The sequence below is a fragment of the Exserohilum turcica genome, assembly GCF_000359705.1.
Source record: "Exserohilum turcica Et28A unplaced genomic scaffold SETTUscaffold_9, whole genome shotgun sequence".
In the NCBI taxonomy this organism is placed as follows: Eukaryota; Fungi; Ascomycota; class Dothideomycetes; order Pleosporales; family Pleosporaceae; genus Exserohilum; species Exserohilum turcicum.
The window spans coordinates 1,047,513-1,065,335 of NW_007360310.1; the positions used below are offsets into that span (position 1 = coordinate 1,047,513).

At 57.3% G+C, this 17,823-nt stretch overlaps 5 protein-coding genes across 5 annotated transcripts; 3 read left to right on the plus strand and 2 right to left on the minus strand.

Moving 5' to 3' along the window:
* Positions 1 to 1,458: 1,458 nt before the first annotated feature.
* Positions 1,459 to 3,626, minus strand: SETTUDRAFT_44772 (uncharacterized protein; the record flags this gene model as incomplete). The annotated part of the gene is made up of 2 exons (XM_008033105.1): positions 3,392 to 3,626; positions 1,459 to 3,340 (listed from the first exon to the last, which is right to left on the minus strand). The coding sequence occupies exons 1-2, from the start codon at positions 3,601 to 3,603 to the stop codon at positions 1,459 to 1,461; spliced, it is 2,094 nt and encodes a 697-aa protein (XP_008031296.1). The 5' UTR covers positions 3,604 to 3,626.
* A 1,257-nt stretch (positions 3,627 to 4,883) lies between these two features.
* Positions 4,884 to 5,725, minus strand: SETTUDRAFT_100776 (uncharacterized protein; the record flags this gene model as incomplete). The annotated part of the gene is made up of 5 exons (XM_008033324.1): positions 4,884 to 5,200; positions 5,247 to 5,273; positions 5,333 to 5,415; positions 5,471 to 5,565; positions 5,615 to 5,725. 5 exons carry the CDS (start codon positions 5,723 to 5,725, stop codon positions 4,884 to 4,886), a joined length of 633 nt encoding a protein of 210 aa, XP_008031515.1.
* A 257-nt stretch (positions 5,726 to 5,982) lies between these two features.
* On the plus strand, positions 5,983 to 6,481 carry SETTUDRAFT_157900 (uncharacterized protein; the record flags this gene model as incomplete). Its single annotated transcript, XM_008033325.1, has 3 exons — positions 5,983 to 5,985; positions 6,040 to 6,351; positions 6,419 to 6,481. The coding sequence occupies 3 exons, from the start codon at positions 5,983 to 5,985 to the stop codon at positions 6,479 to 6,481; spliced, it is 378 nt and encodes a 125-aa protein (XP_008031516.1).
* Positions 6,482 to 10,106: 3,625 nt separating this feature from the next.
* On the plus strand, positions 10,107 to 14,386 carry SETTUDRAFT_166359 (uncharacterized protein). The gene is made up of 2 exons (XM_008033326.1): positions 10,107 to 13,280; positions 13,333 to 14,386. Exons 1-2 carry the CDS (start codon positions 10,139 to 10,141, stop codon positions 14,106 to 14,108), a joined length of 3,918 nt encoding a protein of 1,305 aa, XP_008031517.1. The 5' UTR covers positions 10,107 to 10,138; the 3' UTR covers positions 14,109 to 14,386.
* Positions 14,387 to 15,025: 639 nt separating this feature from the next.
* SETTUDRAFT_35827 (uncharacterized protein) lies at positions 15,026 to 17,675 on the plus strand (the record flags this gene model as incomplete). The annotated part of the gene is made up of 4 exons (XM_008033061.1): positions 15,026 to 15,641; positions 15,690 to 16,301; positions 16,364 to 16,489; positions 16,537 to 17,675. 4 exons carry the CDS (start codon positions 15,026 to 15,028, stop codon positions 17,673 to 17,675), a joined length of 2,493 nt encoding a protein of 830 aa, XP_008031252.1.
* Positions 17,676 to 17,823: the final 148 nt, after the last annotated feature.

Below are 17,823 nucleotides of genomic sequence, written 5' to 3' on the forward strand. Positions count from 1 at the left end.
TCCTCTTCTGTTATAGTAGTTTCATTGAGTTGGGCGAACAAATCTTGTTTGAGAAGGCTTTCCTGCGAGTCTTCGTCTTAGGGTACGTTTAGGCACGTTGTAGAGAGCTGCAGCGCGTGGAATGTTAATTGTCGCGTCGCATTTAATAGCCTGAATTGCAAGCTGTACTTGAGACTCTTTGGAAGACTTTTTTGTAATGAATTTGTTGAGACATCGCGAGTAGTAGTGAAAGTTGATGGGGGCTTGGCATTTTCGGTCACTCGCTATTCTCGGCCACTCGCTATACTTTGACGTTATATGATTTATGATTTTCTAGTGAATCGCGAAAGGGAAATGGTATCACTTCTGATAGAGATCGATATATATATATATATATATATAAACAAGTAAGTGAGCAAGTAAAAAGAGAGGAGGGTAGATACAGTAGTATGATGTAGCACGTCAATTGTAGAAAGGGGAAAAAAAGGGGGGGGGGAAGGGGGCTCATGGACGAGTTGAAAGTCATACCTCAAGTAAGCAGACAAGACATTTCTTGCACCAAAGTAAAGGAAAAAAAACTTGCATATTGTGGTATGATAATCACAACAAACTTCACCACTTGAGCACAACTCATTGCAAGTGTCATAACGCATACATTGTACAGACTGTCGCGTGTCGGCAGCCCATGCTAGTCTATCTAACTAATCATCTGGCTGGAAACTGTGCTTTTATGAGATTCCTTCCACCCAGGTCACTGGGTCCAGGTTCGCATATCGGTGCGCGCCTAGGTGCAAACCAAAACTACCATTTTTTCTCAAGTCCCACCGCCGAGAGCTGGCTTTGAAAAGACAGCCACCATGACGGTTACCACAAAGAACCGGGGGTATCTTCCTTCGTAACAAAGGTTGGGTCGTGGCAAAACCTTCATGAACGCCATCTATATGTGACAAACTTTTTCGTCGTCCCGAACAGCCCATGCTGCTACTCTCCGCATGTGAAGAGATCGAGAGACACAAGGACGACGAGAAAGACGTTGTCGCCGAGGGGTATGACCGGGAAAAGGAATCGCTTTTGTCGTAAAATAAGGAAATGCTAACTATGGCCATCCGCGTGTGGATGACTCGGAAAGCGAGAATCTATAGCTCCCCAAGCAGCATGCTTGCAGAAAGAGCGAAGGCGTGAAACGGCGGCGGCGGTGGCGGCGGCGGCAGCTGGGGCGGCGCCCAAGGTGGCTACGGAGGCGGTGGTTACGGCGGACAAGGCGGTGGTTACGCTGCCCCGGCTGCTGGTGGCTACGGCGGCGGCAGCGGCGGCGGCTACGGCGGTGGTGGCTATGGCAACCCCTCTGGTCCCGGCGGCAACTCTTGGTGGTAAACTAACAGTCCACGGCTTCACGATATCGCCAGTCCGGGGCACATTTCTTTTCGACGATACCCTGGGCCTTCGTGCAGCATTTCCGGCGGCTTCCTTTTTCATTTCCTACAGTTTCGGTTTTTTTGTTTCTGCGAATCTTTCCCGGTTACCGCGGATCGATGCGGAAATCTGGAATCTTATACCCCAACCAGCATATAGACAGCGACTGTTTTTCTGCGGCTCTCTGCCTATTTCGAGCTCTTCTCGCATACGATACCCTTCGACGTACATCCGTCGAGCTCGAGCATAGACGGCAGGACTGTTGCCTTTTCCGCAAAGGCATGCATCACGAACAAAGCCGCCACCACCACCGCCCATGCGACGAACGTCACGAGTAGCAGCGTTGCCACGGCCACGGCCGCCACCGCGTCCACCACGACCGCCGAAGCCAGAGCCCTCACGAGCGATGGACTCAAGGAAGCCGGGAACCTCCTGGTTCGCCTCCTTTAGCAGCTCGATAAGGTCGCGGACGACACCACGGTTGCCACGGTTGAAGAATGCAGTTGCGATACCAGTGTTTCCGGCACGACCGGTACGACCAATGCGGTGGACGTAGTCGTCAATGTCGGTGGGCAGGTCGTAGTTGACGACGTGCTTGACGTTTGGAATATCCAAACCACGAGCAGCAACAGCAGTCGCGACAAGAAGAGGGCAGCGTCCAGAGCGGAACATCTCAAGCGCCTTTTCACGCTCACGCTGGGTGCGGTCACCGTGGATCGAGGTGGCAGGGAAGCCCTGGTTGATAAGGAAGTCGGACAGTGAGTCGGCCATGCGCTTGGTCTCGACAAAGATCAGGCTGAGACCAACGCCGTGGGTGTGGAGAATGTCCAAGAGAACAGAGCGCTTGTCGACATCCTCGACGTACTCGATCTTCTGGGTAATGTTCTCAGAAGTGGAACCGACACGACCGACCGAAAGGAAAATATAGTCCTTCAAGAAGTCGCGGGCGAGCATCTGGATGTCGCGAGGGAAGGTAGCCGAAAACATGAGCGTCTGGCGACCAGCGACAGGAGGCATGTCCTCACCCTCAACAATGCGGCGAATTTGAGGCTCGAAACCCATGTCCAACATGCGATCGGCCTCGTCAAGAACAAGGTACTTGATGCTAGCTAGCGAGATGCGGCCACGCTCAATCAAGTCGACCAAACGACCAGGTGTGGCGACGAGCAGGTCACAGCCGCGCTCGATCTGGCGGAGCTGGGAGCCAATGTCGGCACCACCATAGACGACGCAAGGACGAACCCAGGAGCGGTAGGCAAACTTGCGGGCCTCGTCGAAGATCTGAGAGACCAGCTCACGGGTGGGGGCGAGGACAAGAGAGGTGGGGTAGGCCTTGCGCTGACGTCCGTAGCCGCCCTGTGCTGTTGGGGGAGGGGGAGAAGGTCCGTTTTGGAAAGCCTGGGCGAGGATGGGGAAGAGGAAACCACCAGTCTTTCCGGAACCAGTCTGGGCACAAGCCATGAGGTCACGACCACCCATGACGATAGGGATCGAGTACTTTTGTACAGGGGTAGGAACCTTGTATCCGGAGAGCTCGATGTTGCTCAGCAAGTGGTCATCCAGAGGCGGGTTTGTGAAACGCGTGACGGGCTCGGGCACACCCTGACCAGAGGCCTCGACGGGAATGTCGTCGTACTTTTCAAAGTTGATGCCGGTGTGCTGCTTCGACGGGTCGTTGGGGACGCCGAAGAGGTCGCGCTCAAGACGTGGGTTTGGCGGGCCAGGAACATGCTTGCCATCCTTCCAGGCGCCGTCACCAGATCCACGAGCACTGCCACCACCGCCACCAGACTTGCCGTAGCCGTTGGAGTCGAAGCCGCCGCCGCCGCCACGGTGACCACCACCACCGCCCCATCCACCGCCAGGGGGACCGCGAGGGGTGAAGTTAGGTGCGTTGGCCCAGCCGCCGCCACCGTTGCCGTTGCCGTTCATGGGAGGGGGTCCGTGACTGTTTTCTGTTAGTGTGTGTTGACGCGCGCCGTGCTGCGTGGATACTGACCCTCCTGGTCCCCAGGCGCTGCTGTTGAGACCGCCGCCACCGCCCCCGTTGGCCATGGGCGGGCCATCCATTTGTGCAGGGCCTCCGGGTCCGCCCTGGCGGCCGCGAAGGTGAGGGGGGATGTAGGCAGAACGCTCGCCGCTGAAGCCGTTCTGGGAGTTGTGTTGCGAGTCGTTTATGTTGAGACGACCCATGTCGAGTTGATCAGCCATGATGGCGTTGGGGTCAGGTTGGCTGCTGAAAAGGGGGGGAGGGGGGAGAGTTGTGCGTGTGTGCGTAGTGTCGTGCGACAAGTCAAAAATTACTGTGTAGTAGAATTCGGCTGGCTCGGCGGTGAGCGACAGACGAAAAGTGGCAGTTCTAAGTGACGAAAGTGGTAACTGGCAGGCGGGTGCCTGATAACTCGTTCGTCAGGAAAGAAGGGAACGCCTCTGTCCTGAAAAAAACGACAAGTAAAGGAGCGTGAAGGCCAAAAGAAGGACTTCACACAGGAAATGTGGTGTTGAGGTTGTGTAAGAACACAGGGGAGGTTTGGAGAGTGGGTGGTTAGGAAAGAGGGAGACGGCAGGTAAGTTAAAAAAGCGTCCGCGAGAACCCTTTACGGCACTAGGCTGCGTTGGGCACTAGTGTGCTTGCCTCCCAAGCGTTCTCAGCGCGCTGTGTGGCGAGTGGGGAGCGGTGAACGTCACAGCTGCAGCATGCTTGCTTTTCCATGCGCTGTGACATGTAGCTGTTTGTAAGGGTGGCGGATTTGCCCGAATCTCGTGGGCGTGGGATGACTCCGTTGCAGCGTGGCCGCCTCCTCGACTGTGAGGGAGAGCGCGTGCCTGGTTGCTTTTGTGATATCGCGCTGCTGCATCCCAACACTTGAACGGCACTGGCGCCGTCGTGGTAGCCAGGATGCATTCACAGCCCCTTCATCTTGCAGCAGATAGAGGCGTCCATGTCACTGTGCACAAACGGGCGCGTCTTGGAGAGGTGAAACTTGCAGAGTTTGATTTTCGTCGGACGAGAGGCGGGACTGAATGCACATGTACACGATTCTAGCATTCATTGTACGGCAGAGCAAGCAGCACTCGGCACAAGCAAGCACAAGTCAAGACGCAAGCAAACGGTTTGGGTATCTGTGATCTAGGCCATACTTTTCTCCTTGAGCCCACCCATCATACCTTGCCCACCACTTCTTGACCTTAGGAAAAGTGCACAGAGCGCAACGATGACGACGATAAAAAAGAGCTTCTGGCCCATGGACAGGCCGTCTGCAGCGGAACCAGCAGAGGCCAGCCCCTCAATCTTGGCCTTGGCAGCAGAAGGCTCTGGAACTTTCGCGATGCTAGCAACATCATCGCTGGCATGTGTTGGCTTGATATCGAGCTCCTCGCCAGGATTGGCGGGCTCGGCAGCGCCATATAAATCTTAAAAGAGGGACACAGGATCAGCGACTTTCCAATTGGGAGGAAGTGACACAATAGGCAAAAATGCATACTGATGTCTAGAGTTCCGCGTGAATACCTTCCGCTGGTACCTCGAGCTCGCCGCTCTTGGCAATCGTGACGGGCTTCTTAGGCTTGTCGCCGGGGCCCTTTTCCACACCCTCAATCTTCTCCACCACGTCGTAACCTTCAAGGACCTCTCCGAAGACGACGTGGCGGCCATCGAGCCAGCTGGTGATGACCGTGGTAATGAAGAACTGGCTGCCGTTTGTGTCCTTGCCGGCGTTGGCCATGCTGAGGAGACCCTTGCGGCTGTGCTTGAGCTTGAAGTTCTCGTCGGGGAACTTTTCGCCGTAAATGGACTTGCCGCCGGTGCCTAGGGGAAGTCAGTATGCTTGATGTACACGCTGTGCTGGGAGCACACTTGCCATCGCCCTTGGTAAAGTCACCTGAATTGTCGTTAGTACATGAGAACCCCTGTGAGAAGCATATCGCGGGATGTACGTACCACCCTGAATCATGAACGCGTTGATAATGCGGTGGAAACCAGAGCCCTGGTAACCGAAGCCCTTCTCGCCAGTAGCGAGAGCACTATCATCTCTCTTAGCTGATGGAGTCGCGCATTGCACACCATATTATATCGTACCGAAAGTTCTCGGCGGTCTTGGGAACCGTCTTGCCGTAAAGGCCCATGACAATGCGGCCTAGGTCCTCGTCGCCATGCTTGATGTCGAAGTAGACCTAATTCCATGTCAGAGAATGTCTGCTAGGACGAATTGCAAGCACATACCTTGTGGGTGATCTTGGGACCCTTGGTAGCCTCAGAGGCCTGGGCAAAGAAGACAAAGGTGATGGAGAGGATCAAGAGGAGCGAAACAACGGCTCTCTGGAAGGTGGCCATGATGCCTGTGAGGGTTTCCAAGGCAATTGTGGGGGTTGAAAAAGGTTATATAGCTGAGGAACCCCCCTGCAATTGTTGCAAAGGGCGAAGCGGTGTTGAAACGTGGTGTTTTAGTCGAGCCCGCAATGTCGCACCTTGGTAGCGCCAAGCCCGCGGCATCCGCATGTGGAATAGTGGGCCGTGCGGGCTCGAGATGACTGTGGCGACTAGAATGCGACACTCCACAACGCGAAATAGCTGCGTGAAGGTGCGACATCATGGTAGGTTTTGCATGTCTGAGGGTAGCACTTGTGGGCAATGGCTGATGCGTCTAGGTGTTCATCAACGGCTTTAGCTTCACCGAAGCCACGCTCGTAAAACGGTCGCTCGAATCTTTCTTCGGCATCGGGCCATCGGTCTCGCAGCGCATCATGGCAAAATTCCACATCCAGCCCTGGGCAAAAGTGGGGAGCTTGAAGAACGCCACCGTCATGGACCTCACGGCGGAATTGGCCAACATGAAGATTGAAAACGACTTGCGGCGGCAGGTACAAGACGACATACGCAGGCTAAGGGACATGGGCACATACCGGGGAAGAAGACATGCAATGGGTCTGCCGGTCCGTGGACAGAGGACGAGAACACAGGTATGCGCGGCCTTTGGCATCGTAGAGGGGGACTGTGGGTGGTTAGGGAAGCGACTGACACGGACAGATCACGACTGCACGACGATTGAACAAGATAGAACGAGGCGGCGCTGGAAGGGTATCTATGTGAGAAGGAAAAAAAACAATCCATGCATGTATTGTATACAGTATCGCCTGGCAGCATGGAGCGCGGGGTCGACAAGACACATGGAAGGAATATCACGACTCGTCCACGACTCGACATGGCGACCGACACGTGCAAGCAATGGCTGGGTTGCAGAGGTCTCGGCAAGCATGGGCTGCATATTGTTTGCACTGTTTTCTACCTTTGTTCAGACATGCGGGCCATCCTTTGGGAATGACAGTTGGCGGTGACAGCTTGGGGTGACTAGGTTTGCAAGCGGCGGCTGGGTTATTGCTATAATAGCGATTGATAGATGAAGGGAGGCCCGTGTGTGGTATTGCTAGGATCGCCCAAAGCCAACCTCGGTTCAGTAATGGTGGTGGTCTTCTGTTGAGGCAGCATGGGTGACGCATCCAATCTCACAGCTCCGACGAGGCGTTATTGATATGGCGCTTGGCACTAGCAGACGGGAACATGATTCTTGGCTTCATGCCGGCAGCAGTGGCAGTGGCAGTGGCAGTGGCAGCAGCAAATAGGTGTTTGGATGATTGCAGCTTTGGCTGCGGGTTATAGTTGTGGTTGAGTTGGTTGTGGGGTACAGTACCGGGCGCGCGACAGGAAACTGGGCGACAAGGCTCTCTGCCATGGCCTGCTACCAGCACTGCCTATTGCCACATTTGCTACCACTACCTACCATTACGTACCACTCGGGCTATCGCCACTGCGGCTGCGAATCAGAGACGATGGTGTGGTGCTCAGGCAGCCTCTGCTTTGGGGCCGGTTCTAAGCTACAACCGTTCGTGTATACATTTGTCGTGCTGTGTCTAGGATGGTTGGAGAATATGTAAGTTGTGTCAGACAGCCATGGGCAGGATGACAACAAGAAGGTATTATTAGACGTCGGGATCGAGGCAATCCGTAATGAGAAGCAGACGTGTGACCCGGCAAGCTGCTGGAGTTATGCTGAGCGTGTATCTGGGGCCGGGTGTGCCTCAGGTTTACCCTGCATATATTGGTAGAGGCCAAGTTAGCGCAGCGTCGATGGTGGGCCGCAGAGAGCGGAGAGGGGGGGGGGAAGACGGAGAGCGGAGGAAGCCACGCATGCGCATGAAGCTGTCAATCTCGAGCGGGCGAGGGTGGCGCGCTTTGTTTCTTGTCGCAGGCGGTGGCCATGATGCAGGCGGGAGACGCCCGAGTGGCACAGGCTCGTGAAGAAGCAGGCCAGACAGGGCAAAACAGGTGCGTGTGGACTTGTCGCAGCACGGCGGCAGGAGGGTATTTTTTGGATATGGGAGAGTTGGAAACAAAGAAGGAAAAAACAAAAACAAAGGCGGGCAGGCAGAAACGCGGGCGATGTGCGTCGTGCAGCATGCGGCGAGGACAGAGACAGAGATGGAGGCTGCAGAGTGTGGCTAGTAGGGTCAGCTCGTCGCAAGCCCAAGCCCAGGCCGGCGAGGGCTGCGGGCCAGCGGTGGAGCCATGGGCGGCTCCCTGCAGGCGGCCTCGCTTGAGCGCCGTGGGGTTTCAGAAGCTTTGCAGCTTTGCAGCAGCTTTGCAGCTTTGCAGCAGCTTTGCAGCTTTGCAGCAGCAGCGCGCATGCGCAGGCCTGGGACAAGTCGTACGATTTGCTTTTGGTTCCATGCAAGAGATGTTTCTAGTGCGCGGACGAGGAGGCAGGGCGGGCGCAGGGCGGGGGGTCTTTTTGCGGTGAGTGCTGAGTGAGAAACGGGTGCTGAGGGCTGGGGTGCTACAGCAAGTGCTGAGTGATGGGGGGTGTGATGAGTAAGCCACGAGGGGGCGCGTGAGCTGCGAGTGAGCTGCGAGTGGGTGAGTGAGCGCGAGTGTGCGCGTGTGAGAGTGAGAGTGAGAGTGAGAGAGCGCGGCGGCGGCGGGAAATTGTGACGCCACCGACGGGCGACGAATCACGACGGATCGCCGCATGTGCGGGGGGGGGCTGCATCCACATCTGATTTGGGCCTGCGCAAAGCTTCTTCGCTGCCGTCGAACTCAATCCGTGCACGAGGCAGGCGTAGGCGTAGGCGGCGGCGGGCGCAGGCGTGTGTAGGCTACAGTAGGCGGGCTAGCACGGTTCCTGCAGAAGCGAGCGGCGCGTCGTGTGGGCGATCGCCTGCGCTCGCCTGCCCTTGGGGCCCTTGGAGCCCTTCGCCGTCGAGGCTGCGTCCCCTCACGTTTGAGAAGTGCTGGAGGCGCTGGCCATGCCGGCCCATGTTTGCGACATGTAGCCGCCTGAGGGGGCGGCGCGCCCTGCCCATTGGCCGCCTGGCCGGCCGCCCGCCCGCCCGCCGTGCCCTGTCTGCCCTGTCTGCCGCCATTGCGCGCGCAGAAAACAAGCTGCTGTCTGCTGCCCGCTGTCTGCTGTCGCGGGCGCCCTGTTGGCAATTTGCTGGCGAGTCGCTGCCCTGCCGTGTGCGCGCCGCCATTGGCTGCAGCCGTGTCCACGGTGAATGTGAATGTGAATGTGTGCTGAGGTGGTGCCCCCATCCCATACCCCCCGTGAGACCATACCCACCGCACACCACACCCGCTCTTGCTCGCACACTCGCCCTGGCACGCCCATGGCTGCTGCACCCATGGGCTCAGGGCTGGGCGCACGCAGGTGCAGCCAGGTCCAAGGTGCCTGCTTGGGCTTAGTCCACGGCGCCGACTCTCTCTCTCTCTCCTTCTCCTTCTCTTCCTTCTGCTGCTGCTGCTGCTGCGACTCCTCCTGCTTCCATGCCGCCGCGCCTGTTCCTTCTTGCACACACTGCCCCCATGCTGCGCTGGCCGCCCGCGTGCTGCTGACGATAGCTGCTGAGCGCCGCAGCCCCCGCCCCCGAAACACACCTGATCCCCACCACCAGCCTGCTATACCGCTCCCCATCCCTGTCGCCCGGCTAAGCTGGTTTGAGAAGCATGAGGTCCAATCCAGACATGCTTCAGGAAGCCTCGACGGCGCATCACCTCCCTCAACACCACCCCCCAATCCACCACTCCGTCTCGCTGCCCTCGCTCGCCGCCAGCATTCGCTTTGCGCGCGACCACCACCACTCCAACAGCCCACTCCACGCCGCGCCCGCGCCCACCAACCCCAACACCGCCGCCGCCGCCGCCGACCAACTCCACGCTCGCCGCCGCAAGCCCGTCCCCAGCCCGCTCGCCCCCTCCGCCGCTGGCTCTGGCGCTGGCGCTGCCTCTGCCTCTGGCACCAGCGGAGCCCCATACCCGGCCTCGCCCTATCACGACTCTCCACGCTTCGAGGAACCACGCAGCCCCCGCGAGAAGCTCGACGCATTGCTGGCCGAGGAGGAACACCACATCTGTCCCATTCGCCCAACCAAGCCAGCGCATCCTCCAACGCCCCCCAGCGCCCCCACGACCAATTCCACCCAGCCTGCGAGGCCGTCTGCGTATGCAAAGCTACGACAAGTCTCGTCTCCCACGCTGTCGTCGGCTGGCGTTTCCCCGCCAGCATCACCTGTCATCATGTCTCCACCCCCCTCGCGCCCCAGCCGCCCAGAGACTGCCAAACCACCCGTGCCTGTCCGCAACCCCTCGATAGACTCGGCTGCCTCGTCCCTCTCGTCGAGCGCCTCACAAAACCGCCCCGTCGGCAGCCATGTCTCCCGGCCATCGCAAGACACAAGCACGGCCAATCCCCCAGACATGGCCGCCCTCATGGCCGCCGCCGGCTCGCCAGAGGCCGCCATGATGGCCTTGTGGAAGGAGAAGCAGAGCGTCTCGAGCCACAACGCACAGCTCTGGCGCCTCGTCGAAAAGCAGCGCTCCATGATCATTGGCCTGCAAAAGGACCTGGAGCGCGCATTGAAAGACAAAGACCGCTACCGCAAAAAATTCAAGGAGTATGTCGACCAGGTCCCGCCGGGCCCTGGCTCGCTGCAAAAGTCGGACACATTCAACTCGGTCATGGAGCACGAGCCCGGCGAGTCGCCCGTCACCAGCGAACGTCCCGACGACGCTGCGAAGCCCAGCGACGCAAAAGCCGAAGACAACAGAATATCCCCATTGACGCAAGAGCACCCTGCACCGCGCCTGGTGCCCGACTCGCAACTCGCGACATCGCCCTCTCATTCCACCGCGTCCAACCCTACTTCAGCCGTGCACTCGCCCACAGACTTTGCGCAGCCCCTGGCTATCGCCAGCCAAGGCCTCGGCCTCGACAACATCGTGCTCCAGCCCAGTGATGCTGCGCAGCCGCCACCACAACTGCCAAATCCTACGACACCACCGCGAAAAGCGGCAGATGCGACGCTTGCGCCAAACCAGTCGCAGCTTCACCCGCCCGAGATCTCTCTCATCCAAGCCACCCCTGTCATCGGCGGCGAGGGCTTCGAGTCGTCTCCACGGAAGCCTGCACAACCTTTGCGCAAGGCCCCGCCAGCTCCCCTCAATCTCTCCAAACCCACGACCACGAGCGCCCACCTCCACCAGGCTGTGCATGGCGATGATGTCGACTCCGACTACGACGACACATTGGAGGTGGACGAGATACCTGTGGTGGAACGGGGAAGGAGAAAGACACGCGAGGAAGACGATCGAGTGCGCGAGGCCCTATACCTGAAAGAAGAGGAAGCTCGAAGCAAGTCCAAGAAGAAAAGCAGCGAAAGCAAGAGCCAGCAGGCGATACCATCTGAAACTCCGGATAGCCATGAGCCTCAGGCTGTCCCTGCATCATTGTCGCCACGTCAGATTAATGCTTTCCAGTCGGGCCTACCACTCTCCCCCCGACATCCTCCTGCCAACTCCATAAATGCCCTCCTCAGTCCCACAAACTCGGATAGTTCAATGATGGCCAATCGAAGCGTCGCGTCGCCTCTGCTGAGTCCTGGCCTGCCGTCCAGCCCCCGCCCCGGGGACAGACCTCTCGGGTCGCCTCTACCCAGGAATCCCAAGTCGGCACTGGCATCACCACCCATGTCGCCCAGCGCTATGAATGTCTCTGCGCCGCGAGTCGCACACCCAACCGGCCCACTTCCGCCAAACACGCCTCTGTCCTACCAGTCACCGTCGGTAAACCAAAATCAGAAGAATACCCAGTCCGCCAAGGACGTATCTGCGGGTCTCCTGACCGTGCCAGGGGCGCAATCCAGCCCAGATTCAACGTCGAGCAGCCCGACCTTGAACGACATCCCCGATTCGGAACACGTCTACCGCGGCCTGGTTTCCGATCAGTATCCAGGACTTTTGCTCCCTCCCAACGCCCTTCCTTCCATCCAGGTCAAGGTATTTTCGTCTCGCCTCCGGCCATCTCGCTTGAGTTTTTTGATGCCACGACCCCAAGAGGAGGACCCAGTCTTTATCCTCGCAGTCTACGCACGCTCGGACAACAAACAACTATGGCGCGTGGAGAAGACAATTGCTACATTGCCCACCCTGGATGCTCAACTGAGATCTCTGTGTGACTTTCCAGGAAAACTTCCCGATCGTGCTCTGTTTGGAGGCCATGCTCCCGCCAAGATCGATGCTCGAAGAGTTGCTCTCAATCAGTACTTTGACCATGTTCTGGAAGCCCCCACGGATGAAAAGACTGCCCGCATTGTCTGTGAGTATCTGTCTGCCGATGTGATTGGTGCACAAGCTGGCGACAGGTTAGCCCCTGAGCCCACGCCAGGCCCCACTCTGTCTGCCCCAAAGACACAGCGCAAGGAAGGTTATCTTACGAAGCGTGGCAAAAACTTTGGAGGCTGGAAGGCCCGTTTCTTCGTCCTGGATGGATCCGAGTTCAGGTACTACGAAAGCGAAGGTGGTGCTCACCTGGGCACCATCAAGCTGCAGAATGCGCAGATTGGAAAACAGTCACAGCAACAGTCGACCCAGTCGCCACAGCGAAAGGATGACTCCGAGGACAACCAATATCGCCATGCCTTTCTCATTCTGGAGCCAAAGCGAAAGGACTCTTCAAGCCTGGTTCGCCATGTCTTGTGTGCTGAAAACGACGAAGAGCGAGATGCCTGGGTTGAAGCTCTTCTGCACCACGTTGATATTCAGGACGAATCTTCGCCCACCGAGATTCGTGCTCCTCCAACAACGCGTCTTCAGAAGCAACAAACCAGCCAAGATTCTGCGCGCTCCCAACGGAAAGAAAGCCCTGACGTGACGGAGCAGGATCGTCTCCAAGGTCTCAGCTATGAGGACACGGTGCCAGCTCAAGCCCCAATCCGCGGGCCCAACCATCGTGATGCCCTGGGAGAGAAGCCCTCGCGAGGATCGCCCCGAGAAGCACACTTTGTGCAAGACAGTCTAAGCCACTTTCCCACCATTTCTGGTCCAAGCAATGGAACCCCCATCAAGGATTCCGAGAATTGGGGCGCTAGACTAACGCCAGCCCTCACAACGGCCAAGGACAAGAAGCGTAGCATATTCGGGTTCCGAGGCCGTGGCGGCTCGTCTGATCTGGCACCTGTGCACATCAACAATCCCCTGCAAATACCCGTTGAGCAACGGCTGCCCCCGAACCGCAGCATATTCGGCATCCCGCTTATGGAAGCTGTCGAATATACACAGCCTGTCGGCATCAACGTTGCTCTGCCTGCGGTCGTCTACCGGTGTCTGGAATACCTTCGGGCCAAGAGGGCGATAAGTGAAGAGGGCATCTTTAGGCTTAGTGGGTCTAACATTGTCATCAAAGGCCTACGCGATCGCTTCAACAATGAAGGAGACATTAAGCTTTTGGATGGCCAATACTACGACGTTCACGCTGTTGCTTCGTTGTTGAAACTCTATCTACGAGAACTCCCGTCGTCGATTCTCACTCGAGAACTGCACCTTGACTTTCTCAAGGTTCTTGGTAAGTGTCTGATCAACTACTGGGAAGCGCCATGTGTCCTAACCCTGTCTAGACATGGATGAGCGAAGCAAAAAGATTCAAAGCTTTAATGTCCTTGTGCATAAACTCCCTCGACCCAACTTTGAGCTGCTTCGGCACTTGTCGTCGTTCCTGATTGAAATTGTCGATAATTCCATGGTCAACAAGATGACTGTGCGCAATGTTGGGATTGTATTCGCGCCTACGCTCAACATTCCAGCACCATTGATTTCCTTCTTCTTGACAGACTTTAGTGACATTTACGGCGTCGCTCTCGACGAAGCCAGCTCTCCAATCCATGAGATCCGAAACAACACATCGTCCCTAGGCGATGAGGCCGTTCGCTCTCCGCGTCGGCAGATGTTCTCTGATCTTCCGACGCCTGCTTACAACGAGACAAGCTTTCAGCAGCGAGTGGACCGGCCACAGCATCAACCGAGCAGCAGTGCGCCAAACTATGCTCCGCCACAGCCTCCACATCAGCAGCAGCATCAACAGCAGCACCACCACCACCACCACCAACCGCACGCTAGCTATGACGCTGGGTTTATTGGAATGCGGCCTAGCTACGAGGCTCCAGCTTACGAGCAGGCATACCGGGCTGGGGAGGGGTATGGCAGTCTGAACGGCGCAGTGCAGACTGGCGGCGCTCGGGAGCAACGACAGCGAAAGCGAGAGAGTGGGATGCTGCTCATGAACATGGGCATGGGCGGGCATCGCAAGGGGTCGGGCAGTTCGAACCAATCCGGCCATCGCGGGCACTACCAACAAAACCCTTTAATGGTTCAGGAAGAGACGGCATTTGACTGAGCAAGCCTCTGGTTAGATGGGGTACGATGATAGATTACGATCTACCAATATTTTGGCTAATTTTTTGATTTCTAATCGAGAGCCACGGATCGCATCTCGCTGGCTTGTCGGATGGGGTTCTTGGGGTATTCTCATTCGAATGACTACTGGCGTTCTGAACAGGGGGAGTTTGCTGCAGCCAAGGTTGTGTCTGCGGTTGGTACATGGCTACAAGTTTGGCGTCGGAGCGACGCCTTTTCTTTTCTTTTCCTTCGATTGAGATATCCTGGTTATTTTTTTTCTTGGTTCTTCTTCTTGTCTTCTAGCGCGGCGTGCATTTGATACCAGTTCAGAGTTTGGATTCGATGGCTTGAATGTTTGGGTAGGCCTGCAATGGACATTTTGCAGATGCCAACAAGGCGTATCTGGCATATACTTGAATCGAGCATGATCTGTTGTTATGGAAGTAGCCGTGTGCACGGGAAGACGGTGCTCTGTTGTTGCTGTTGATATTGTTGTGGTGGCAGTGAAGTCGGCGACTCGTTTGCGTGTGTGGACATGGTGATCTAGAACCTCACGGGCCAAACGTGAGACGACGGCCGAGGGCGTTGGTGATGACGGCGTACCGTGGACGGAGCCGGGTCCTAGCGTCAGAGCTTGGGCTTGCGATGCGCCTGCCTCGCCGCCGTGTGTCTCCGTCTTCGCCATTGACGTGCTGCTGTCGCTGCTGGACCCGCGATACTCGGATTCTCGGCCTGCCCGACCCCTACCTACACACGACCGTCGCAAAGCAATAGACGCGACATAGGGCCACGACGCCCCGGCGCGCTCCCGGATCCCTCTTCACCCCCGTCCCATCCCACCGCGCATGCCACACAGCCTGGGTACAAGCAGACAAGAGAGCACCCAAAGCTTATTTTCGCTGCCGCGCCCGCATCATGGACGACACGCCCGCCGCCGCACCTGCTGCCACCGCCGCTGCCGCCGCCGCTGCTGCCACTCCAGCGCAGCCCTCTCGCCCTGAAGAGCCGGATTCACGAAACAGCTTACGGCACATTCTGGCCGCCGACCCCCAGATGGACGACTCCAAGCCCTCGCCCTCGCAGGGCACGACGCCTGTCCCCGACGAGAGCGAGGCTGGCGGTGATGCGCCCGAGACGTCGAAGCCCGCCCCCGACCACGACCCGGCGCGCACATACTACACGGCAACAACGACGACTACCCGCCGCAATGCGAATGGGAGCGTTTCGTCCGTCTACAGCGGCAACAAGATCAAGCATCTCAAAAAGGACGACGGTATCCCGCTGTGGCGCAAGGACATTCAGTACGACTTCCTCAAGCTCGTGTTCGAGGATGACAAGCGCGTCTTCACCAAGCAATCCGACTCGACCAGTGGCCATACCTTTGCAGACATCTATCTGGATGCCATGGCAAAAAGCAGCAAGTGCAGCAAGATCCTCAAAGACAAGCTGCTGACGGAGCGCCCGGCTGCAATCAACATGGCCATGGTGTGCCTGCTGGTCAACGTCGGGCGCATGAACACCACGCTCAACTGTAAGAAGCCCCGGAGCCCCTTCCCCAGCCTCACCTAACACGTGACAGTCTTCCCCGAAATGCGCGCCCAACTACGAACCTACCACTCGATTCCCTCGCTCCAGGCGCACCAAGACCCCAACGCCTACAAGCAGCTGCAAGATGCGCCGCGCCTAAAATCTATCCTCAAGGGAGCTACCGAGGACCAAGAGCAACCCAGCACAATTGAGGAAATCATGGCTGCCACCATCCCCCGCACAAATCCCGTAAACCTCATCTTTGTCCTCTCCCAGTACGCCCCCAAAATCTCGGAACTACACTTCTTCCCACCACGCGACTTCTTCGACCTAGTCATGCGCTCCAACTTGAGCAGTAAGAGCAGAGCGACGGCTTTTCTGTGGCTCATGTGGTGGTACCTCGAAAGCGACTTCACCAAGGAGGCTGCCGAGAACAACCCTTTTGGGGCTGGACAACCGGGGCCGGCGGATGACCCAACTACAGCCGAATTTCCCATCAAGTGCCCACCGTTTGAAATTCTGACGCCGGAGCAAGAGGCTTTGGAGAATGTCGACACGGTCGACGAGCAGGCATTTGGCGAAGTCAAGCGAAAGGAGAGAACGGCTATCCTGGCGAGTGATATGGCGCCTGTGGTGACGGGCCCCAAACGCACCAACAAGAAGGGTGAGTGGTATTCTGAATCCAACATACTTGATTTGACAGTAGTGTCTGTGAATGTTGCGCAGTGGACGGTCCGATCGTGTCAACAAGATCTAACTGTGCTGTAGGATTCAATCAGAACCCAGTCTTTTCGATAGCTGCCGATGATGGCGCCTCAACGCCTGGAAGGGACAGACAGTCGCCATCACATGGTAAGATTCATGCTGGATTGATATGGTATGGAATTAACAGCCATTAGGGTCTGCACGAGGACGTGGAAAGCTTGCAAAATCCCTTATGGAACGAGACTATCCCTCAGATACCGACCGTACGCGCTCAGCATCTCCTCCTAACAGCGTCTACAACACGGCCAAGAAGATGGCTACGCCTAACATGCGCATCAACACCCTTCTCAACGAAGACGGCCCGGCTTCAACCCCTGTACCCAAGGGTCCGGGTCGGGGGAACTGGTCCCGCAATCGACAATCCGGTATAGGAGCCAGCGGCGGCCCGGCCGCCCGTAGTTTCAAAGCCAAACTTGATGCGACTAATTCACAAGATGGCCAATCGCCCTCAACATCGGCGCCAACCTTCAACGGCCCCCACGGGTTCTATCTCCCCTTGAACGGCTCTGACCCGTCGCATAAGCGCACGCGGCCGCTGACTCAACACCAACTCGCCGTAGAGCAATACCGCCGTCGCCGCGTCGACGTTATCCTCGACCGCGGCATCCGCATCGAGTACAAGTCAGCCGCTAAGCGACGCCGCAAGGCCAACCCCTTTATCCGCAGCTGGATCCGATGTAAAGGCATGGCCGACGGCTACGACACCGATGAAGAGACCTATGCGCAATTCGGCACCTCCAACGGTCTCATCGACGCAGACTACACAGCCACAGGCGGTGGTGGCGGCACCAAAACACCACCTCCCATGCCCTCTGGCCTGGTCCCCCTCGACTTCGGCGGCGAAGTCAACGACCACGGCGAGGAATCCTATTTCCGCGCCAAAATGCTCAGTCGAGCTCTCCGCCGCCTCGAACGCTGGGAAGAAGGCAAATCGGCGCCGCGTGCTCGCAGACCAAAAGCAGAAACCACAAATGCCTCGGTTACCAGTGCCGGCGGCGCTACCACGGCTACGGCTACCGCGCCGAGACAGGCCGGGCTCGAGAGCGGCGACGAGGAAGATGTAGAGGATCTTATGGATGTTGATGAGGCCGAGGATGTAAGTGATGATGACACCGAAGATGAGACGATGCTTGAGGCTGCTGGTGCTGCTCCTGGTACTACTACTGCTGCTGCTGGTGCTACGGCTACGGCTACGCCTATTCCTGCTGCTAAGGCTGGTGCGAGTGCAAAGTGGGAAGCGGGTGTTTTGCCCCCTTTACCTAGGATGTCGTAGTCCTCTTCTTCTTCTTCTTTTTTTTCTCAGCCTCTGTCTGTATTACCTTGGCCTTTAGTTAATGTCCATGTGTTTCTTCCTTTTTTTTCCTTTTCCTCTTTTCGCCTTGATTTTGATTTTGATTTTGTTTTTTTGCTTTTTCTTCTGA

Bases quoted from the DNA above. Each gene is read 5' to 3' on its own strand.
- SETTUDRAFT_166359 (XM_008033326.1), top strand. From the start codon at position 10,139: ATGGCCGCCCTCATGGCCGCCGCCGGCTCGCCAGAGGCCGCCATGATG. The intron at 13,281-13,332 runs GTAAGTGTCTGA...AACCCTGTCTAG, and splicing joins TGACTTTCTCAAGGTTCTTG to ACATGGATGAGCGAAGCAAA.